Genomic DNA, 24873 nt, shown 5'->3' on the forward strand with positions numbered 1-24873 from the left:
CGCATGCGTGCCATCCCTCGCAAGAGGCGAGGCCTTTGCAAAGGCTACCGGGAGTTGTAGTGCGGCTGCCTCCTAGGCCCAATGGCTCCCCCTAGAGGGCGCAGGGAGAACCAGGAAACGGAGAAGGAGAAGTGTGGCCGACAGATAGATACTCAAGTGATGAGGTACTTAGACTCAATTACAGATCAGGCATGGGCAAACTTCAGCCCTCCAGGTCTTTTGGACTGCAACTCCCACAATTCCTGGTGTGGGAGTTGAAGTCCAAAAGACCTGGAGGGCCGAAGTTTACCCAAGGCTGTTATAGATCCTTCTCCATTGTGTCATGGTTTGCAAAAGCACTGTGCTGTGTGGAAAATGAAGTGCATGAAGCCGATTGGCTGAGCCTGCAAAGACCTGGGGATTGATACTGTTTCTATTCTGCTGCCGCAGAACCAGTTTGGACAGGTTTTTCAGTACTGACTGAGTACTGCTGGTGAAGAGAGCTGTGTACGTAGAGAGCCCTTGCTATATTGAGGCCTGTTTGCTGCTGAGAAAAAAGGGTGAAGAACCAGGGCTGTATTCTCTGAAGCTGATTTGTGGACTGAGAAAGGACTATTTAAGACTTTGGACTTCTGTAAGCGATCAGAGAGACTAATGTAAATACAGTAGAGTCTCACTTATCCAACATAAACTGGTCAGCAGAACGTTGGATAAGTGAAAATGTTAGATAATAAGGAGGGATTAAGGAAAAGCCTATGAAACGTCAAATTACATTATGATTTTACAAATTGTGAACCAAAACATCATGTTTTACAACAAATTGTCAGAAAAAAACAGTTCAATACACAGTAATGCCATGTAGTAATTACTGTATTTACGAATTTAGCACCAAAATATTGCAGTGTATTGAAAACATTCACTACAAGAACTTTGACTACTAACAAATTGACTACAAATAAAGATAGGATTTCATAAAATGAACTTACAGTAACAACATTGTCAGAAATTAAATCCATAAAAATTCAATCTTTGCTGCCTCGAGAAACAGCTGTGGATCTGTGGGAGGCAGACTGCGTTGGATAATCTAGAACGTTGGATAAGCAAATGCTGGATAAGTGAGACTCTACTGTACTGCTGGGTTTTTTAATCTCGTGGAATCAGTAAAGTTCCTTTATTTTTGTTCTGCAAACCTGAGTGGCATGTTATTCTGCGGATCGCAGGCACACGTAAGAGTTTCCATTTATCATCATCAATCCGTAGTACATTGTAGAAGGGATGCAATTTAACTTCCATCGCTCTACACTTTGAAATCATGGAAGTTTTCCAAGATCTTTAGCAAAAGAGTGAAGTTGGAATAGAACAGTCATGGGCAAACTTGGGGTCTCCAGATGTTTTGGACTTCAACTGGCTGGCTGTTAGGAATTGTGGGAGTTGAAGTCCAAAACACCTGGAGACCCCAAGCTTGCCCATGCCTATCGTACCACATGGGCCATCTAGTCCAACCTATTTCCATGTAGGAAAAGCACAATCAAAGCATCCCTGACAGATGGGCATCCAGCCAAAGGTTTCCAAGGAAGAAGCTTCCGACACACTCCAGGGCAGAGAGTTCCACTGCTGAACAGCTCTTCTTACCTGAAAGTTCTTCCTAATGTTCAAGTAGAATCTCCTTTCCTGTAATTTGAAGCCATTGCTCCGAGTCCTGTAATTTTAGATATTATATTTATAATCTTATATTATATGCTTAGAACTGGATTATATGAGGCCCGTTCTACACAACTGTATAAAATCCACACTGAACTGGATTATATGGCAGTGTGGACTCAAAATAATCCAGTTCAAAGCAGATACTGTGGATTATCCTGCCTTGGCATTCTGGGTTATATAGGTGTGTGGTAGGGCCTTTAGATAGATAGATAGATAGATAGATAGATAGATAGATAGATAGAGATTTTGTGGGTGGGTGAGAATACACTCTTCTGTACCTACAGATTCTGCATCCACTGATTCGACTATCCATGGGTTAAAAATATGATATTAAAAAAGATCCAAACAGCCAACCTTGATTTTGCCATTTGATATAAAGGGCATCATTTTACTTTTATGCGACTTGAACATCCACAGATTATGGTAACCATGGGGAGTGGGGTCATTGAAACAAAGCCCAGCAGATACCAAGGGCCCACTATGGTATAACGTGCCATAGTATACTATAGAAATATAGACAATATAGTCCCAGTTTCTCTTTTCTCCCCTATCCCCCTTCTCAATAGCTTATTTCATCTCCAAGATGCTTCACTATGTAAAAGCAAATATTCCAAAATCTGAAAGCCAAAACTCTTTAGGAGTACATCTATATTGTAGAAATAATGCAGTTTGACACCACTTTAACCACTATAACTCAATGCTATGGAATCACAGGAGTTGCAATTTTACAAGGTGTTTAGACTCTGTCAAAGAGTGCTGGTGCCTCGCCAAACTACAAATCCAGGATTCCAAAGCATTAGCCATGGCACTTTAAATGGTGCCAAACTACATTAATTCTATATTATTGTTGCACTCTAAGACTCAAGCCTAACTGCATTTCAGTGGGCCTTTGGTATCTGCTGGGGTTTGGTTCCAAAATCTGTGGATGCTCAAGTCACATTACACAGTTAATGAGGTTGAGCACAATCCCTCCCTACCCCCCACCCCAACGTCAAATTAATAAAGACCAGATCCAGCTGATCGGCAATGCAAATGATCAAAGGAGTGGAGGAGTCCAGCAGCAGCTACCAGTGCCCTGAATACTTTCTTTCCCCCTCTATTACAAAATAACCCCTTTTAATAAATGTGCACTGTGGTGCTTTATCCTCATAATCAACTCTTTGTATCCTCTTTGCCTCCTGTGTCTTTTTCTCCTCCCCATTTCTGGCAGCCTACCCTGGTAACCGCTTAGCTCCATGGCCCCACCACAGCCCTCAGAATGGGGCTCCCTCCCTTCCCTCCAGAATATAGCTTCCCTTCACCCCAACTAATCCTGAACCAACTCTTGCCCCCATGGGTACCCAGACCCCCGTAATTGTGTTCCCCAGTATCCATGAACTCCTTTTTGTTTGTGTCATGTAATATTTTATGTTTCATATAAAACTTCTGGAGACATGAAGCCATCAAGCAAGACACTGGTAACCTTTCACCAGCACCTCTTGACCACAGAATTCCTTCCAGCAGTTTTCCTTGTCATCACCTAACTACAATGGGCTCAATCACCCATCATCTTTTGAATCAGTTCATCTCTATTCATTCCCATAGATCCAGCTGTGCAGAGGACAACAGGACCCAGAGTTGCCCTTCATTTATACAGCCACAAAGAACGTTAATCACCTGGCACGTCTTCCCTGATACCGGGAGGTCTTGCTCCATTTTCCACAATGCCATTTTCCCTTTCCCAAGGATGGATCATCAAATCCCATCATCATCAGCAATATCTTGCCATGAGAAACAATGGACATTAGTGCAGAGTCGCTAGACCCGCATGATCGGGGACTCATAAAGACAATCAACAAGATAATAGAACTTACGGGACCAAATGGCCCCTCTTTTTTCACCTCGGGAGTTGAGACACTATAATCCACGCATGAAACTATGCATTTCTTTGTCTAAAAGGTCATCCTGTCCCCTGTCAGCCATTGGAGAGTGGAAATTTATGTTAGAAGCAGGAAACGCTCTGATTGGCTGATGGGTGCCGCAGTCCCGCCTCACAGAGGGAATCCTCCCAGCTGGCTGTGACATCAAGACTGGCTCCGCCAATCAGCTCCAGCTAGGCATGAGCGGGAAAAACAAAAGACAGTATAAAAATGTATATTTTGCCTGTATCAAGGATGTCAGCTTCCTTTTGTGGCTTACTGTCATCCTTTCCAGCCAGATTGAATAAAATACGTCAGTGGCTTCTTCAACTGGTGAGACTTCTTGATTGGGAAACATTGGGTTATAGCTTCTTCGTTTCACCAGGCACCGATCCACAGGTGGCCCGCAGCCAATGCCGGTTATCTGCTTAACGGATCTTGGCATCCACACCATGGGTTTCGCTATCTGTGGTCCGCAGTCTGTGACTGCCTTAAATTGCTTGATTTCATTGATAATATTTATTGATTAAAATCAATTGTGCAGACAACAAAAGATCAAAGCCTTTGGATAGATCGCATCAGCTCATAGTTTCCTAGGTATGGTTATCACAATTTCTACTAGTGAGTAAGATGAAGACTAGTAAATGGCCTATAGAATCATAGAATAGTAGAGTTGGAAGAGACCTCATGGGCCATCCAGTCCAACCCCCTTCCAAGAAGCAGGAAATCGCATTCAAAGCACCCCTGACAGATGGCCATCCAGCCTCTGCTTAAAAGCCTCCAAAGAAGGAGCCTCCACCACAGTCCAGGGCAGAGAGTTCCACTGCCGAACAGCCCTCACAGTGAGGAAGTTCTTCCTGATGTTCAGGTGAAATCTCTTTCCTGTAGTTTGAAGCCATTGTTCCGCGTCCTAGTCTGCAGGGCAGCAGAAAACAAGCTTGCTTCCTCCTCCCTATGACTTCCCTTCACGTATTTGTACATGGCTATCATGTCTCCTCTCAGCGTTCTCTTCTGCAGGCTAAACATGCCTAGTTCTTTAAGCCGCTCCTCATGTTCTATAGCTCAAAAAACTAGAGCTGATAAGGGGAATCAGCAGTCAAATGCTCCCAGAAACAGGTCTGTCTTTTGATTGAGGCACCAAAATGCGTGTTGGTCAGTGTTACATATATTGACATGTTACATATATTGACATATATAAAAAATCTTATATAAAATGGGTTTAAAGAGCAGCCTCCAGGTTGAAACTGTTGAACAAACATTGAAGTTTGAACAAGTTGCTTAGGAATAATATCTTCAAGTTTTGGGTGGTGGAATTTGTGGATACAGAATCTGTGAATATGGCGGATTTGCTGGACTCATTAGAAACAGAAATATCTGTTTGAACACAATGGGGATTTCCTTTACATAGTTTTGTTTTATTTCTTGCTTCACTTGCTTCACTTTTTCTGGGGCAGAAAATCTTCTGGTTGGTTCTGTCACAAGGAGATTTAACAAGTCTTGCAGCTGCGTCTGTCAAGATTCCCCTTTCCTGGGGCTCCCAGGCTGTCAAAGCCGCTTCTAGGTTTCGTTTTTCTGGCTAGAAGGTAGACAGTAAAAGGCTCAGAGGAGTGGGAAGCTTCTCCAGAGGCTGACAAGAAACAAAAACAGAAACAGCAGCTTCACAACATAGGAGAGGCACTGGATCTAAAGGCAGGTAATTAATTCATGATAAAGAGAGGGGAGAAGTGAAGTAGAAGCTTACCTTCTGCTGGCAAACCTCTTACCTAAGCTACTGTAATATGTTGAGGTCATCAATAACTGCTAGTGAATCAAGTTACATTGTAGTCAATAAGGTATAGAAAGATTGCTTGTACTGTATATATGTATTTTTCTTATTTACAAGTAGGTAATAACATTGCTAATCCGATGGGTTGAAACTGCTGAACAAACGTTGAAGTTTGAATAAGTTGCTTAGGACTAATTGGAGACCAAGGGTTTTGTTTGTTTTTCTTTTTTGCTTTGATTTCATGAATAGTAATAATTTAATTTGAAGAAAGCTAGACAAAAATATATATGTTCATGACTGCTATTATCATTCATTGTTTTTATCTATCTTGTCTAAACTTGAGCTTTCCTTAGAAATGCCATTGTGTCTTGGTATGGAAGAGAGTGATCGGAGGGTTAGAGAATGGGACAGAAAGACAATGGTTTCTACCAATGAATTTCTCATACATCTGACGAAAGAGACTTTATTGAAAAAAGTTTATACTAGCATAGGTTAGTTCTTTCAAGATACAGTACCACAAGCTATTTTCTAATCCATGGGTGGAGTTTCTTCCCACCCAACTACTGACTCGTTCTCAGCTGCTAAGCTTAGCTTCTGATGTGGAAACAAACCAGGCAGTTTCTTATAACTCCTTTGAATTGCATACGTATATCCTTTTAAAATAGTAATATATGAATAGATTAAGCATGCTTTGGAAAACAGGGATGAGTATGCTTAGATCCTGAGTTTAATGAGAATCCAAAACAAAGACCGAGAGCAAACTTTTTTATTTAATATTTTATTCTTGAGTGTCCATATATTGAGGAACATTCTGTCAATCCAGTAAGCTACATAAAACTTTGGGCTGGCTGCCATACCTATCTAAATGGTACCAAATATATCAACACAGTCATACTAATTTATGTCCTCTGATAAAATTGTTATGATCCTGCTGTTTTCAGGTCCCATAATTAAATTTTTTAAAAAGTAAAGGTTTTCCCCTGACGTTAAATCCTGTCGTGACCGACTCTGGAGGTTGGTGCTCATCTCCATTTCTAAGCCAAAGAGCCGGCGTTGTCCGTAGACACCTCCAAGGTCATGTGGCTGGCATGACTGCATGGAGCGCCGTTACCCCCCCCCCCCCCCCTATTGATCTACTCACATTTGCATGTTTTTGAACTGCTAGGTTGGCAGGAAGAATTAAATAGCCCCTAGCAATTTTCCATTACATTAAATTTATCCCCAACTGTATGGGGCCATGTTAAACCCTGACTTCCATCTTTTGTCTTACTTCCACTATTCTCTTCAGATCCTTCACACTAACTCCTAGACTGCATCTTCACTATGAAATTAATGCAGTTTGACTCTGTTATTTATTTATTTATTTGCACTTCGCAACCCCGAAGGGGACAATTCAATGCCTTCTATAAAAAACAGTATAAAACATCAAAGTTGACTCTTTAAACATTAAACCTTCTTAAACACATCACATAAAATAACGTCATATATCACACAAAGACATAGCCATTATCCGTAAACAATCCTGGGTCATTGCACTTTCAACATTCATTTTAACTTTAAATGTTCCTATGATGGGCTGAACGCCTGGTTCCATAGGCAGGTCTTTAGTTGTTTCCTAAAGGTCAGGAGGGAGGGGGCCACCCTGATCTCACTGGGAGGGAGTTCCACAGCCATGGGGCCACCACCGAGAAGGCCCTGTCCTTTGTACCCATCAGCCGCATCTGTGAGGCCGGTGGGGCCAAGAGCAGGACCTCCCTGGAAGATCTTAATCTACGAACTGGTTCATAGCAGGAGATACGTTTGGACAGGTAAATTGGACCAGAGCCATTTAAGGCTTTATAGACTAAAGCCAGCACTTTGAATCATTTTCGGTAGCTAATAGGTAGCCAGTGGAGTTGCCGCAACAGGAGGGTTGTATGCTCCCTGTGCGACGCCCCAGTTAACAACAGCACGTTGGACTATTTGCAGCTTCTGAACAGTCTTCCAAGGCAGCCTCACGCAGCGCACATTGCAGTAGTCTAAACGGGATGTAACAAGAGCGTGGACTACCACGGCCAAGTTAACTGCTATGGCACAATGCTATGGAATCCTGAGATCTGTAGTTTGGTGAGGACCTGCGTTCTTTGACAGTGAAAGCTAAAACTACAGCTTCCGCGATTCCATAGTATTGAACCATGGCAGTTAAAGTGATGCATTAATTCTACAGTGTAGATGCACCATTTTATTTCCCAATTTTTCCTTCAGACGTAGCTTTGTCTCTGCCTCCACCAGCCTCAACCCAAGCTTTGTCTCTTTGTTCCCACGATCTATTCAGTCTAAAGTCTTCTTGAAAATGACAAAGTTTAAAAAACCAAAAAAGTTTTATGAGTGAGACACAGAAGAATGTATTGTTGCCTAGGGTTTTTCTGAATTAATGGGTTCTTACACATCTTCACACTTTTAGCACTGATTTTCAGGGCTTCAAACCATGGAGCTGCGTGAATATCAGTGGGAAGTAATTGAACCTGCCTTGGAAGGCAAGAATATCATCATATGGCTGCCAACAGGGGCAGGAAAAACCCGGGCAGCTGCCTATGTTTGCAAGAGGCACCTGGAAAGCCGAGCAAAGAGCAAAGTGGCTGTTTTAGTCAACATGGTAAGAGACCAATGGATATTGTGGTGGGGGGAATAGCTGGAGACCAAGCAGTTCCTGATGATGTGATGTATTTCTGTTCTGCACCCTTGCCTTGCAGGTCCCGCTAGTAGATCAGCACATAAAGAATGAATTTAGCTTCCTGAAGAATCGTTTCAACATTGAAGCCATCAGTGGTGACAGTGTCCAGAAAATGATCTTCTCAGATGTAGTAAAAATGAATAACTTGATCATATGCACAGCAAAGATTCTACAAAATGCTCTCGACAGCCAAGATGAGGATGTGCATGTGGAGCTGACAGGTGAGTATCTAAAATGGAGGCTTGGTGACCATGGTGCTTTGAATCTGAGAGAGTTAAATTTGAATCTAGGAAATTGATGGTTTGATATGTGCATCAGCAGAGGGTGTTTATACCTTGCCAGAGTTATTAGCATTTATCAACAAATCTCCCTTCCCCCCCCCCCACACACACACCTATACACATACCAAAAGAGAAAGAAAGAAAAGGGAGAAACATCAGAAAAATCTACTATCTACTCCATCATCCTGCTTCCTATTGTTGTCGACCGCACTTTAGGGGATCGGGCCCTTTAAGGAGAAACCCGACCCGGTCCTGAGGGAACGGACCTTGGCGAAGCCAAAAGGAGAATATAAGCCGCAATACAACCTGAAGCCTGAAATGAAGAAGGTCCGCCAAAGATGAAGGAAAATCCGCCAAGGAGTTTTTATTGAGCAATTCAGCTGAAAAGGACGCTAATAGCGATCATTCAATCTACTAGCGTAACATATGTTTCAAATAAAGCCATATTTATACAATGTTTCGGTCTGACAGCCCTTTGAATTTCCCGCCCCGCTTCCCCGCCCATCTGATCGTGGATAGGCTGAGAGGTTGAACGAGGCGGGCTTTCGTTTCCCGCCTTGCTCTGCTGGCCCAATGGGGAGCCGCTTTTTGTCCCCCCTCGGGCCAATCAGAGAGGAGGAGGCGGGAGCTATTGAAACAATGAGGTGACCGGATAGATTAATCCTGACCCGGCCGATTTCTAAAGGAATTAATGGCACCCATCAAGGGTGTCCGGGGTCCTGTCACGTTCACAGATTTTAGATATGCCTTGGGGTGTCAGACGGGAAGTGGTGATGGGTGGTGATGAGCCGTCATTGACGGCCCCACAGGGTGCCTTCCTGCGGCGTCCTGGCCTGGGATATGACAATGTTTGCCTTGGGGGTGAGTCACCTTTAGGAATTTGGTGACTCGCCCAATATTGTCCATGCGATCGGAATGAGATTGGATTAAACTGTGGCAGATTATCCTTTTGTTTTTGGGAAGGGAGGTCCGGGTCATAGGGCTAGAGTTCAGGTTGGGGTCATAATATTTCCCATTTGATTTCATGACTTGGCAATTATATGGGATAGAATGAAAATTAAAATAAAGTTGGAACATAAACCCTGCTGGGAAGAATACATATTTTCCGGGGATCCCAAAGAGTACAAATACATATAGGCAGATAGATAGATTTCAAGGAAATAAAGGAGAATCCATAAAGGTGGGTGACATTGCATAAAGGGGAATCATGAATGATATAAACAATAGAAAACATTTGATAAGGACGAAGTTCACAACATCTGGGGAACCCGATATGGAATTTCATAAGAGTGGAGTTCTAGCAGCATAATTTCACAATCCATGAAGTTAGCCCAACGATTAGAAATTCATACAGCAGTGAGTCATGAGAGTGTCCAAGTACATAGAATATGAAAATTCACAAATACATGAGGAAAAAGAGTTCATCTGTGATGGGAGGAATTCGTAGAGATGGCATGGGGAAGAGGCACATGTGGGTTGCAGTCTTTGGAAGTATAGGATTTCATAAGTCCAGGGGTAGGTCTGGGGAAGAGTGTTCTTCTCCTTCATAAAATCATGAAAAGTATGAATGAAACGTGGAGGGCATCCGTCCGGGCACCCCCTGGCAGCTGCAGAGGGCGAGGGTCCTTGGAGAACTATGTCTCCCCAGCGAGAGAGCGATCCCCCCCATCCCCAGTTCACAGAAAGGGGCTAGGGATCTCTTAAACCCTTTCCGCGGGGAGAGGAAAGTCCGGGATAAGGCAGCAGTTTAGCTTGAAAGGAGCCGTCGGTCCCGTTTGACAGTCAGCTGTTGAGGTGCCGAAAACTGGACCGATTCTGGGTCTGCTGGTTGTCTTCGAGTCAGGAGCCTTAGAAAGGGTTAGGACTAAAAGAGGAGCGTTCTAGGGGCAATTTTGATAGAGATATGAGCCAATTTGTATCGACCGCCATATTAATCTATGGCTGAGAAACCTCATCCGGAGTTAAAGGGACGGGAGGGAGAGAGAGAGATTGCAGGCAAAGGAAGGAGTCAGAGAAAAGATACAAAATAACCAGATAGAGAGGGTTACTGTTAAAATAAATGCTACTTTTTATTGGGGGGATTTGTTACATAGTTCAGGGAAGGGGAAAATGAAATAAAAAAGTCTTTTTAATAATAGTCTGCTGCGGTCCCGTTCCGTTCCTTTTTGTGAGCGATCTACGGAACTCTCCGCTGCGTTTTTTAAATCAATTAGAAAGCTGGGGTGACGGTCATCACTATGATGCCCAAGCCTCTATTCACAAAGCTCCCAGACATGTGCTGTCTTGTAGTCATGTGCGCGAAATTCATTTCTCCCACTTAATCAATTTATTTCGCTTATTTTGATCCTTCGGAGGCACGGAACAGGAAGGCTGCTCCCGGTATGAAAATAAAGTCCATAAGAAAGCAGGCGGAAGAAGCAAGTACCAGCTCCAAGCCTGATTTTTGGCATTGTAGTTATAGAGGAGAGGAAAGGGATTGCGCTCAGAGAAACCTACCTTGTGCCATTGCTGAGGTCTCTTCATCAGAGCTAGGGGCAGACACATGGTGGGATCCATGGTGCGGGGCTGGAATGCGCTGCATTCACTGACAGTTTGCCAGGCTTCTGTGCAGGCCCAGAAAAGCCCTGGCAGGCATGCATGCTTTGGGCCTGCATGCCACACATGCACTCTTTTTCCAAGGAGTGCTCCTTACTTGGCGCTTGCTGCAGGCCCTGGTAGGCCCTCACATTTTAGGCCTACATGCCACACATGCACTTTCCTTGGAAAGAGTGTGGGTGTGGTGTGTAGGCCCAAAGCGCGTGCGTCTGCCAGAGAAAATGAGTGTGTGGCATGTAGGCCCAAAGCATATGGGCCTGCCAGAGCCTGCATCTGAGTGCCAAGTAAGGAGCACTCCTTACTCAGCACTCAGCTGCAGGCACTGCAGGCCCATGAGCTTTGGGCCTACACACCACACATGCACTCTTCTTGGAAAGAGTGCACATGTGGCATGCAGGCCCAAAGCACATGCTCCTGCCAGTGCCTTTATGGGCCTGCACGGTTGCAGAGCAAGGCCACCACCAAACGCAATGGAAGGCAAGCCCCAGCAAGCCGCCAGCGAATGCAGTGTGTTCCAGCCAAGCGCCAAGGATCCCAGTGTGGGTCTGCTCCAATGAAGAGACCTCAACAGCACTGGCACAAGGTAGGTTTCCCGATTGAAGGGGGAAACAACAGTGAGAAATGGCAGCGGAGCTAGCCTCTAGCTTTAAAACTGAGGCGAAGGGGAGCATGGGAAGCCCAGCCATTGCTGCCAATGGGACGAAAATATTCATTTTTTCGGATGCGGGACAAAAAAGCTCATTCAGAAGTAGCACTCAAGAACTAAAATGGGGCCATACGAATGAAACAAACAGAAACTGATAGCTAGCCTATACAAATGTATGAGACTACTGTCTTGTGCAAAAGTAAACGTGATTCAGGTGAGCTATGGATGCATCTACACTGAAGAACGCAGGTTATCACCACTTTAACTGCCATGGCTCAATGCTGTGGAACCCTGGAGTTTGTAGTTTGGCGAAGCACTAGAATCTTTTGGCAGAGAAAACAAAAGAATTTGTAAAGCCACGACTCCTATGATTCCATGGCATTGAACTATTAAAGTGGTGTCAAACTGAATTCTAAAGTGTAGATGCACCCTTTGTTATTAAAAATGGCAAATAACCTAGTTAGCGCGCTTGAGACGTGTTCATGCTCAACATCAGAAACTCTATTCTCTGATTCATTATCGAAAGCCATGACATTGGCAATAAATAAAAGCAAAGCCTATTCATTGGTAGCACTACATGTGTGGAATTTTATTTATGTATTTATCAATAAATACATTAGACCCTTTGTGTTGACAGTTTTTAAGTACTTTTTAATCTATTTCATTATTGTCATATATATTCATATATTCCATTATTCTTTTTATCGAACTCTGTCAATTAGATGCTCTTTTGTGTCTAGCTGCTGCCACCAATTATTTTGATTATATTTTATAATTGTGGGTTTTGTCAGAAGTGTGATCACTCTGTGATCCTTTTCCTTGAAATTTCCAGTTTTAATTTATTAAGCAATGACAATAGCAATGACTACAAATGTAGAATTAGGCACTTTTTCTATATATCTATGCAGATTTCTCTTTACTGGTGATTGATGAGTGCCACCACACGCACAAAGAAACCACCTACAACAAGATTATGCAACATTATTTGGAACACAAGTTGAAAGGCCAGAAGAATTTGCCACAAATCCTGGGGCTCACAGCCTCACTGGGGACAGGTGGTGCCAGCTCCTTGGAGGGAGCCCAGGACCACATTTTGCAGGTGAGCCTCATGGAAGAAATGTGGGGTATAAGTCCTTTTGGGGAGAGTGGGTGGGGTATAAATAAAGCCTATTATTATTATTATTATTATTATTATTATTATTATTATTATTATTGACATCACTGTTTCTTTCCTTTACACTTTTGCATGAATTTCTAGAGCATGTAGGCAATGTTTTCCCAATCATTTATTGAAGTCCTTCTGACTCTTCCTTCCCCCCTCCCTTCAGACATGACAACTGTCACTCCAGAAAGCCTTAAAACACAATGTGCAGTTATTTGCTTTAGAGCAGTGGTGGGTGCTTTTCTGACCTTCCATGCTCCCTTTAAAAATGTAGAAGTGAACACTAGTCATTTCTGGTTTTGGAAAAAAAATGCACACAGACAGAATTTTTGAAGAAAAATTGATGGGTGCTGGGAGATGAAAACCCATGAAACTCAGATCCATGAAATTCCCTGTTTTTATGAAGAAGTTGCTGTCAGCTACAAATTAAGACTTATTTCACAGAGGAAGAGAAAGTGAAAGAGAGAACATAACTCAATGGTACTGCATGCAGTTTGCATGCCAACGACTGCCAGAATAGTGCCATTTTCAGTTTAAAAGATGTCATATAACAGGCGATGGGACAGATATCTGCTGGAGATGCCAGAGTCGTCATCAGTCAGACCTCTACAAGGTCAGAGGGACAGATAGCCTCACTTGGCATAAAGCAGCTTCTAGAGTCCTGTGAAATGATAAAATCTCTCTCAGAGTGATCTAGCACAGGATTCAGTGCTCACCCAAAAATGCTCCCTCTACGTTGACTTTAAAGATAAAAATTCTAGCAAATATCAGGCACATCAGCAAGTGACGCAGCATATCTGTCTTTCCTTCTCCCCCTTCTGCCACTTAATCCCACTCCCTTCAGGGAGCTTCTTCTGTTGGCAATGAGACAACATGAAATCTGATCATGGGTTTGTTCTTTAGCTGAAATGCTTATGCAGTTGACATCACCTTTCACAGATCTGTGCCAACCTGGACACTGAAAAAATCATGTCATCTGAGAAATACAAATTCTACCTTGATACTCGCATCCCGCAGCCAAAGAAGCAATATGACCTGTCTGATCCAAGGTTACGGGTAAGGTCCTCTACATCTATGAGAACATCAGTAGAGCAGAGAAACAATGACAAGAAGTGTCTAAATGCTAATCAAATTAGCAGAAACCCATGTTATTCCTTTACTCATCCTAATTTGGCATTTCCCCCATTTCCCTTCAGGATCCTTTTGGACAACAGCTCAAGATGATAATGACCGAGATCTGTACTTATCTGGACTTGCCAAGCCTGAGTACAGATTTTGGTTCCCAAACCTTTGAGCAACAGGTTGTGGATCTTCTGAAGGAGGGTAAGCATGTGTCAGAAAACAGAAAGGGAAAATGTATTCCCAGTGACAGGTTTGTTTCCCCCTTTTTCAACATCAGTGCTTTCTTGCTTAAAATGATAGGATGCTATACCTCATAGGAAGGTGTCATGACTACAATAGAACAGGAAGGTTTAGAAGTTTTAGGTAAAACAATTAGGATCTGTGAGGCCCTTCAAATATTATTGGACTCCTTTTGTCACCTCTTACCATGCTAGATATCTGAAAGGCTGCAGGGAAATCCAGACCAACAACATCCGAAGGACTGCATAATTAACATCCCTGATATAAAACAACCCCAAGGAGAGTATCTGCTGCAGGGACACTCATCAAGATGTACCAACCAGTCATTTTGCATAGCAGAGAAAGTAGCTTTGATTGGATCACACTCAGTTCTGAATTCCATGCATCTCAAAATATAATCTGATAAACAGACTACGAAGAATAATCTATTTTAATATATTTAATTTAGTACAAGTTGAATATTCTTGCGCAGAAATGTTTTAAATTTCTTTCTTTCTTTGGATGTGGGAATACATGTATTTGCATATAAATACACAATGAGATATTTTGAAGTCTAAACATGACATTCATTTACATTCCATATGCACCTTATATACCTAGCCTGTAGATAATTTTATACAGTATTTTAAATGATTTTGTGAATGAAATGCTGTTTTTGTACATGGAACCATCAGAAAACAAAGGTGTCACTTTCTCAGCCACTCAGGCGGGCAATTTGGGGTTTTGCAATTCCAGATAAGGGATGTTCAACCTGTAATTGGTAATAACTTTGTTGAATAAGTCAACAGCAGTATTTAAAATGCAATAGAAATACTAAATATATACTAAATATGAAAGAAAGGGTGAATCCATTATATTACTGCTTTCATCAAACATTAGTAATAATTAATAGTGACCCATTCCATGTATGAATACAATGAAGCAAAACTGCACAACAGAAATCTAAATGAAATAAAATGGTATCAGTCTCTCTCTGATGTTTTTGGCCAAATATACATGATTTTCTCATTGACTTGTAGAGAGAACTAAACTCTAGAATATCACTCTTCCCATTAATTTGTTGATTTAAGAATTCCTCTCACAATTTCATTTTACATTGAATGTTATTTAAGGATAAATACATGTCCTCTCTGTACTCTTCCTACAAGCAGCTGAATGTCCACAGTACGACCAGCAAATTAACTCTAGATAGGCCTATGGTCTGATTCAGCAAAGCTCTTCTCATGGCTTAATACCATGCTCTTTATGGACTACTGAATCAAAGGTGAAGCAGGATACTGCTTCAGTCAATCAAAATATATTTACTAGTGACAAATGAAATTATCAAGAGAAAGAAACAAAACATTATTGAAGTTGTATCAGAAATCCTATCAGAGTTCAGCATTATTCTTGCTCCATATCTGGTCCCCCTGGGAATGCTACTAGAGCCAGAAGAGGTTGAGAAAAAATGACAATACATCATACCACTTCAATGGATCTGAGGAACTGCTCCATCATTCCTCATTTTCCGCTCACAACATTCACCAGGAAAAGCTATAATTTGGGGTATGGGAGGACAAGTATTTTAATTTTTGTGGGGCCTTCTATATCTCATAATAAAGAAGACCCATTGATGAACCATCATCCATGACTTCCCTACGAATTCCAGGATTATAAAGCATTGAACCATGGTAGATACACACTTTGTTTTCAAATGTTCTTCCCGAGAATCATGTGAACAATCCATTAACTTATTATGAGGAAATAATCCTGAAACAATGTATGGAATCACCAAAAGGATAATGTAATTATTTTTACCATATTCCTATTGCTAGGTGCAAAAGAATTTTGCCAAAAGACCCGTGTGTGTGCCTTGCACCTCCGTAAATATAATGATGCTCTGTTGATCAATGACACTGTCCGCATGATTGATGCCTTCAATGCTTTGGATGAGTTTTACAAACTGGAAAATGCCATGAAAGTCCTGCATCACCCAGCTGAGCGCCATCTGGTAGAGATCTTTGGCAGTAAGTCTTGATAGTAGGAGTAGTGGTGCAGTTTTGGGATGATAGCATGAAACTGGTCTAAAGCCATGATATTGAGGATAGTAAAAATTTTTAGATGCCATAAGCCCTTATATTTGTATACATTTCTGTGGTGTCCCCTTCTCATGATGTCCCAAGCATGTTCTTATTTTGCTTAATGGTTAATCCAGCAGTAGGGGGTGGTTCCTTTCTTGATAAGAGTTAAGCTACAGTACTTGCAGTGACTTGTGGATAAATTGATCTGGGGTTTGGGGTTGTTGTTGTTGGTGGTGGTAGTGTGTGAACATTTGATTAAAATTTCTAGACTTATACATGAATACATACTTTATATTTCAAGATTGCTTATATACTTCTCCGCAGCTATAGTTGAAACCTATGGGTCTTGTCTTGCAGGGAACAGGGCAGAACTGCTGGCCTTAGCAGAAGACAAAAGCTATGAAAATCCCAAACTTGAAAAACTGCAGCAGGTGCTTCAGGATCAATTCCAAGAACTGAATTGCTCACGGGGCATTGTGTTCACTAGAACACGTCAGAGTGCTCATTCCCTTCACCAGTGGTTACAGGACAATCGGGCTTTGCGTGAACTTGGGATCAAGGCTGCTGTTCTGACTGGAGCTGGATATAGCAACCAGATTAAACACATGACACAAGTAAGTCTAACGAATGGGAAAGATGTGAGTTTGATTCTCAGTTCTTCTGTAGGTGAAGGGAGGAGAGTAAGGCATAGGGAGACAAGAGTTACAGGATGGAAATCCATAAAAACTAGGATGTTAAGTATAGTTATAAATTTGGAATATAAATGCAAGTTTAGATTATTAAAAAGACTCCTGTGGGATCTTTAAGACTAACCCGTTTATTTCAGTATAAGCTTTCATTGACTGTATGTATCTGAAGAAGTAGGTAATAGTCCATGAAACTTGAACTATAATGATTCATAAAAATGACACAACACTTTCTTTTTTCTTTTTGTGCCGATCAGACTAACAGTTCTCACTTTAAAAATTGCTACAACCTTTGATGAATTCCACTGATTTGGGAAGACAGATATAAAAATAGAGCCCACACATCAGCTACTGGATCCATCCTTAAAGTCTTCCTAGCTTGGTAGCTAACTGACAAGTGTGACTACCAGTAAACTGAAATGCTGGTTCATCTCTTAATCTGGGCCTTCAAGGGGACAGGGGAGAAATAGAGGGAGTTTCTTGGTGACATGAGCAGGAGCAGTCACGATGTAGAGCATTGTATGGGATGTTGTTTAACTCCATTTCCCAGGACACTTCACCACTGACTATTTTGGCTGGGGCTGATGGGAACCACAGTCTAACAAGGTTTGAATGGCTGCATAATTCCCACACTCAAGTTGAATTTTCAAAACTTCTCAAAACATCTCAACAGGCTGTGGGGTCCAGTCTGTTAGGTAGCCAATCTGATCATGTTTTTATTTGAATATTTCTAATCTGCCTTTCGGCCACATTGGTTCTTATGGTGGTTCTCACAAACAAACAAAATCCTGATAAAATGCTACCATCAAAACAGTAAAATTAGAAGCACCATAGTCATATTTAAAATAATGAAATCATAGACTCAGTAATGTAAATTAATTTTTAAGCCAGCCTGCAAAATGAAAAAGTCTTCTGAAAATCAGAGCTGCACAAGAATACTACAGCCAACAAAACTAGTGGTTGCACTGACTAAGCTCTAGACCTCATCGAGGGAGGAATATCATAGGATGATGTTACCATTAAAAGGGCTTCTGCTAAAGAGACACCCTTGGTTTTCATTCTATAGCTGATTATAGGGAAAGGGTGTGAACATTCTTGACATCTCTATCCACATTCCTTTCAGCAAGAGCAACAAAATGTCATCCAAAATTTCCGCAAGGGAGCACTCAATTTGCTGTTCTCCACCAGCGTTGCAGAGGAGGGGCTGGATGTCCCCGAATGTAATATTGTGGTCCGTTATGGGCTGATGACAAATGAGATTGCCATGATGCAGGTCAGTCAGATCTACTCTCTAGGAAAACGTGATTGCAACAGGGTTGCAATGGGGAAGATGGTATAATTATTGGGTAAATTTTGTGGCTGTGCCTGGGAATAGGCTAAGGAATAACTGGTGATGAACCAACAAGTTCCCTTTTTTCATCTCTTTAGGCCCGGGGCCGTGCCCGTGCTCCAAACAGTATCTGCTCTGTTTTGGCCAAAACCAACAGCAAAGAAGTAAGCAGAGAGAAACTCAATGAGGACCTGGAAAGTCTGATGGAAAGGGCCATAAAACGGGTTCAGCAGATGCCTCAACATGAGTATTGCATGAAGGTAACAAGACTTTGATTTAGTCAGTACCAACATGAGGTTTTGATACGATGTTTCTTGTTTACAGTTATATAGATTGATCTAGCACAATTCAATGCTCATAACAAAAAAAAAACCCAGTATTCGTAGCTTATTATACGTCTGAAGCTGGAATCATCCAATGGAGGGGTCAACTGGGCACACGGGTTTTGTGTAGTTCTTCGCCATTTTAGGCAAAATCATCCACCCTGAAGAGGGTTTTATCTTATTGGGCATCCATGAACTGATGAACGACTGCAAGGTAACATTTCCCAAGCACCCGCATCTTGTCACACCGGCCGAAAAGTTTGACAGAAGGATAACAAGTTGAATGATAAACTACTGAGCATGCATTGACAAAGAGGGAAATTACCATACATAACATACTTGAGGCCTGATCTGACAATAGGGGCAAAAGAAAAGGAGAAAAAAGAGTGGGGATTGGAGATGCCTGCTTGTAGGAAAAAAGTTTTTCTTAATAACTCATATTTTTAAATAGTAAAGAAATTGAGCTGGAGATGACATATTTTTGCTCTGTGTGTATACACACGTGCACACGCACACACATACACACATATATGCACACATGCTCATGGGAATTAGTAGATAGATATATATACCATTCAGTATATTTGAAGTAAGGGAAAAAATCATTCAAAGCTGCTTTGGTAGAAATGAGGTAGGATCTCATCTCTGATCTGATAAGTTGAATCTAATGTGTAGACTTATTAAAATCAGAGGGAGATAATTCAGCCCTGACTATTTGCTTGTGACAAACGTATATGCTGTAATAATGCTGAGACATCCCTCAAGCAGTGCTTTGAAGTGGTGTAAAATACTTCCACATTACTGGAAAGGTACTGTCCTGCTATCAGCCTTGCTAGCTGCCTTATCCTCTGTGATACAAAGAAGTAATTTTGGTTTTGATCATATCAGATAAGCAGTGTTTGCATATAATTAATTCATATATAGGTGCACTGTTGGAAATAACAACCTTCTTCAAGCCTCCTATAGTAATTTGTTTATTTTTAATCCTGTTGCTTACTTATTGTATGTTCTAGAATGCAGCTTTCTTTCCTTGTTCTATGTTTTCCTGAGAAGTTGTGGGAGGGACTGCAGCTCACATGATCCGATCTGAGACGAGCACAGAGCACAGACTTCTTTAGACTTTGGGACTGTTCAGATTGCAGACTTGCAAACACTTGCCTGCTGTTTATTATAAGAGAGCAGGCAGACACAGACCGCATGGCACAGAAACTATCTCAAACATATTTGTAACTGACTGATAAACCAATGTGTTATTTTTACCAAAGTCTACTTTATTTTGTCTCTTGAGTGCATAATATAAAACAATCTATTTATTTATTTATTTATTTATTTATTTACATCATTTATATTTTGCCCTTCTCACCCCGAAGGGGACTCAGGGCGGATCACATTACACATATTAGGCAAACATTCAATGCCTTTTTAACACAGGACAAAGACGAACAACATAGCTCTGAGCGGGCCTCGAACTTATGACCTCCTGGTCAGTGACTCATTGCTCTCCCGTCTGCGCCACAACCCAGTTGTTTTATGAGAGAGTATATGTTTTTGGGCACTGAAAGCACTTCTGAAGAACTGCTATTTTTATGCACTGGCATATTCTCTTTTTCCTAACAGATCAGAGATAATATATTATTCTAACAACTGAAGCCAATTGCCTTGCATGCTTACATTTGGTTGTATACAACTTGAGAAGATTCTACTCAAACAGGTTTTTGGCTCTTCTCTAAAATGTAAAAAATCATGCTTTTCTAAAATGCACAGACATGGGGCATGGTCTAGCCAAACTCGAAAATTTCAATGTCCCTTTGAAGGAGGACTTCACCAAGTTCTATAGCATTAACTTTAGGGACCACAACAGCTTTTCTACTTGAAATCTCCATCTGTAGTAGCCCTATTTAGTATATCTATTTTTTCCATTCTATAGCATGAGGAACAATGGCAAAAAACAACTTTATATAGATCATTAAGAGTAGTGTGACTGGAATGTATGTACAATATAATTCATATTCCCTGGTATGTTTTGGCTGGGCAAAGGACATATGTGACATGTAGGCTATATCTAAAGAGTGACTGATGTTCCATATTTCCATTGAGTGAAGCAGTAGAAGTAGTAATAAGAGATGCAGTAGGCCCTCCATATTTGCTGGTGTTAGGGACACAGGACCCCCCCCCCCAATGTGAAAAACTATTAATAACAAAATTGCTATTTTTACCTGAGATAACCCTTCTATAGAAATTTCTAGATCTTCTTGTACAATTCTATAGCCAAACTCCACTGGAAACTATCCAAATAATCACACTGAAGGACTTAAACATTCCTAAAGATGGGTTCTCACTAGAAACTTCTAGGCCCTCCAGCACGACTGGATGAAGTTGACCATAAAGTCACACTTGCGGACCTAGAGATTCCTAAAGATAGCATTTTTTTATCAAATCCACCAGTCAAAACTGCAAATGTGGGTGGATAACTGTATTCGGGTGCAGTGCTTCCAAGCCTAGAAGAGCCCAAACAAGGATTCTAAAGCAGAAGAAAGAACAAATGCCTTACTACCATATTCCCAGCCAGTTCCCACTGTATTGCCATGTCACACATGTCAGATCTGTTGGCTTTTAATATCCATCAATCACTTTTTTTCTTCCTTCCCATAGATTGAAAAGCTTCAGCTTGAAGCTGTTGCTTGCCACAGGGTGCGAGTCGCTGAACGCGAACAGCGGCGCCAGCTCCATGATCCAGACAGTGTGCGCCTCTACTGCCTCAACTGCAATGTAGCAGTTTGCCATGGTAGCGACCTGCGCAAAATTGAGAAAATGCATCATGTAAACATAAACCCAAACTTCAGGTGAGGAAAGATAGAATGGTTGGAATATCATGTTTGTTAGATCTCCATTCTGCTTTGACTCTGATATAATTGAAAGTAAAAAAGGATGAAGCTAAAGCAAGAAACATCTTTCAATTTCATCTGCAATCTCTATATAGGCAACTGTGGCTGAAATCTAACACTCATCAGTTTTAGCCAGCACTGACAACAGTAGGGGATTATGGGAGTCCTGCAGTTCATCAGTACCTGGAAAACCAGTTCCAACTTAGTTTCCTGCTTCCAGAATTTACACTTGTGCACAGAATGGAAGGAAGGGGACTTTGCTCTAGCAATTTATCCAAATTACTTTTGCATACAAAGATGTATTGCCAATAGAAATTGTTGACACCATGAAAAAAATTAAAATCTTTGAGGGGAAAGATTACTCCTCTCTTTGCAATTATTTTGTTACTTTATATATGACTTTGTTTGACATTACATTATCATTGTGATATACTGAAAATACAGTGTATCACAATGTTAAGATCATAATTATAAATTGAATTTACTTTTTAAAAGACTTTAGGCAGTCAATATGTGAACACTTGTCTTAAATATTTCACTCTTCTTTGTACAAGAAAATATTCCACAATTCATTTTTTCAGTTTTTCCAGAAATGAAAGACTCAAGAAAAGTTCCCATTTGTTTAATCCCCTGGACCTTCACATATCTAGTCTAGTCAAATCCCCTTGGGGAGATGGGAGTGGGATATAAAAATAAAGTTGTTGTTGTTGTTGTTGTTGTTGTTGTTGTTATTATTATTATTATTGACACAACAATGATGTATGACACAGCAAACAAGATAGACATGCTGGATTTCGTTTCACAAAACCACAAGTTGTTGTTGTTGTTGTTGTTATTATTATTATTATTATTATTATTATTATTATTATTATTATTGACACAACGACGTTGTATGACACAGCAAACAAGATAGATATGCTGGATTTCGTTTCACAAAATCACAAGTCGAACACTTCCCAAGTGTCTAGGACTGTGTGATGTATTTTCGGATGATGCGTGCAGATCCCAGTAAGGTGGCCTTTTGCAGTTGGCAGATCGTAATTTTGTCAATGTCTATTGTTTCCAAATGCCGGCTGAGATCTTTTGGCACGGCACCCAGTGTGCCCATCACCACCGGGACCACCTGCACTGGTTTCTGCCAGAGTCTTTGAAGTTCAATCTTGAGGTCCTGATAGCGGCTGAGTTTTTCCTGTTGTTTTTCTTCAATGCGACTGTCACCTGGGATGGCAACATCAATGATCCAAACCTTGTTCTTTTCCACAACTGTGATGTCTGGTGTGTTGTGTTCCAGAACTTTGTCAGTCTGGATTCGGAAGTCCCACAGTATCTTTGCGTGTTCATTTTCCACAACCTTTGCAGGTTTGTGATCCCACCAGTTCTTAACTGCAGGGAGGTGATACTTGAGGCATAGGTTCCAATGAATCATTTGGGCCACATAGTTGTGCCTCTGTTTGTAGTCTGTCTGTGCAATTATTATTATTATTATTATTATTATTATTATTATTATTATTATTATTATCCAGGCTCAGATTTTTTTTATTGGACACTTGGTAAATATGCAAGATACATACACATACACAAGGGCTTGGCCATCCAGAACTCACTGTCTTCTTACTTCAATGTAGGTTTTACTATAGAAAATCATTTGGTGATGTTGTGATTGCTCGTCAGTTCAAGGACTGGAAACCAGGCAGCTCCATCAGCTGCAACACATGTGGGCAGGTGAGTGACATATTTCTTTTATTCTTAGATGCCATTGATTGTAAGATGCACACTAATTTTAGAACCACCACCAACAAAAAAGGACTATATATATCACCCACAATTCTAAGATGCATCCTGTTTTTAGAGATGTTTAAATCAGGGGAAAAGTGCATCTTAGAGTGGAAGAAATCCTACTAGAGACAGAGGACATTAAAAAACACTGCATTGTAATATCACCTGAAAAGTTAATAGTAATATTTTTGCATAGTGGAAAAGAATAGTGGCAGCAGGAACTAAACTTGAGAACAAGGAGAAGAATAATTTGCATGTCCAAGGCCAGAATCAAAACTGGGTGAAGCTGCCTCTTTCGATGCTTTTGATAATTTTCCTTTCTCTATTTCAATACTATTTCTGTCTCCACTTTTTCCTGAAGCTTGAATTGAGCCCTTGCAGAGAGCTTTTGAATGTAAGCCAAAGATTACAAGTTGGGAGCATGTCAACTTAGGCTGGAATAATGTTTCAACAATATGTATGGCACATGCTCCCCCATCAGTCATAAATCAGTTCAGATAGAATGGACTTAATGCTGCTCACTTGCAGAGATATGTGGGCATCTGCACTTTATATTACTTTTGTTCATTCATGACTCTAAGAGCAGCAGGAATACTGGCAAAGAAAGCTGCCCATTGTTTATTTCTATTCCTAAAAATGTGTCAAAGACTAGATGGGGCCCAGATATGGCACCATTACTTTGAGTAGCACTGCTGTAATCTCTGTGTGACTTCAGTCATGGGTCTTTATGTTAACTATCACTATAGCTGTATTTATCTAAGAAAGTTTCCTATAATGTCGGCTGTTTGAATTCGATGAATTAAGTGCCCCACACTGATCATACATGGCTAAGATGTTGATGAATAATAGCAGAATTATGCAACCTACTTAAGAACAATGTTTAAAAAAATATTCTTTGCACATAAGATTCCTTCACATAAAAGAGGAGATTGTTTGGTTTGTGATTTTGGAATAGTGATAGAATAACTTTAAGATACCTAGGCTCCAATCTGCCAAAGACTTCTGGCACTATAATTGGAGGGGCTAGTAGTTGTTGTACCCTAGCGAGACCTGGCTGAACTTACCCATCTTGTTTCTTTTTCTACAGGCTTGGGGAATGGAAATGATCTTCCAGCAAGTCACACTTCCCATGCTTTCTATTAGAAATTTTGTGGTGGAAACTCCAGATGGCCGAAATACCTTCAAGCAGTGGAGTAAAGTAACTTTTGACATCAAGGAGTTTGATCATGTTGAATATTGCAGGACCAATGGCTTGCTGGATACCCAAGAGGACTAGTATGGAAGAGAACATTAAACACATCACTTTTGCTTCTCTTTTGTATGTGTGTATTTTTTATTTTTTTATTTTCTTTCTCTTTTTATATCTTTATTATTATTATTTTATATTTTTGTCTTCTTTTCAATATTGCTATTCACTATGCGTGTCGACGTCACATATCCCCTACCCTTTTCCCATCTCCCCGATATCCACTCCTCCCCCTCATTACCCTGGTATATTGGTTCCAAGCTGTGATTTATGTATTTTATTATATCGAGAAAAGACTATCTTTATTGTAATAAGAAATGTAAAATAGTTGTTTATAAACGTCACAATAAAAAAATATAAAAAACGTATCACTGGAATAATTCTCTTCCTTAACAAACCCCATAATTTGTCCTCACCTGGCATGTTACTTCTTGACTTGAGTGGGCAGATCTACTTGTTACA

General features: G+C 40.9%; 1 protein-coding gene across 5 annotated transcripts; it reads left to right on the forward strand.

The window, feature by feature from the left end:
- Positions 1-3: 3 nt before the first annotated feature.
- On the forward strand, positions 4-24779 carry dhx58 (DExH-box helicase 58). Of its 5 annotated transcripts, none has more exons than XM_062981103.1 (13): positions 4-164; positions 7790-7981; positions 8079-8280; positions 12490-12680; positions 13683-13799; positions 13940-14066; positions 15920-16111; positions 16523-16779; positions 17975-18124; positions 18280-18441; positions 21157-21347; positions 23015-23111; positions 24253-24779. In XM_062981103.1, exons 2-13 carry the CDS (start codon positions 7814-7816, stop codon positions 24439-24441), a joined length of 2043 nt encoding a protein of 680 aa, XP_062837173.1. In that variant the 5' UTR covers positions 4-164; positions 7790-7813; the 3' UTR covers positions 24442-24779. The 5 variants fall into 5 exon arrangements, with proteins under 5 accessions (XP_062837173.1, XP_062837174.1, XP_008108587.2 ...); XM_062981104.1 differs by having other exon boundaries at positions 7803-7981; XM_008110380.3 differs by lacking the exon at positions 4-164 and adding an exon at positions 4911-5274.
- Positions 24780-24873: the final 94 nt, after the last annotated feature.

The sequence above is a fragment of the Anolis carolinensis genome, chromosome 5 (assembly GCF_035594765.1).
Source record: "Anolis carolinensis isolate JA03-04 chromosome 5, rAnoCar3.1.pri, whole genome shotgun sequence".
Classification (NCBI taxonomy): domain Eukaryota; kingdom Metazoa; phylum Chordata; class Lepidosauria; order Squamata; family Dactyloidae; genus Anolis; species Anolis carolinensis.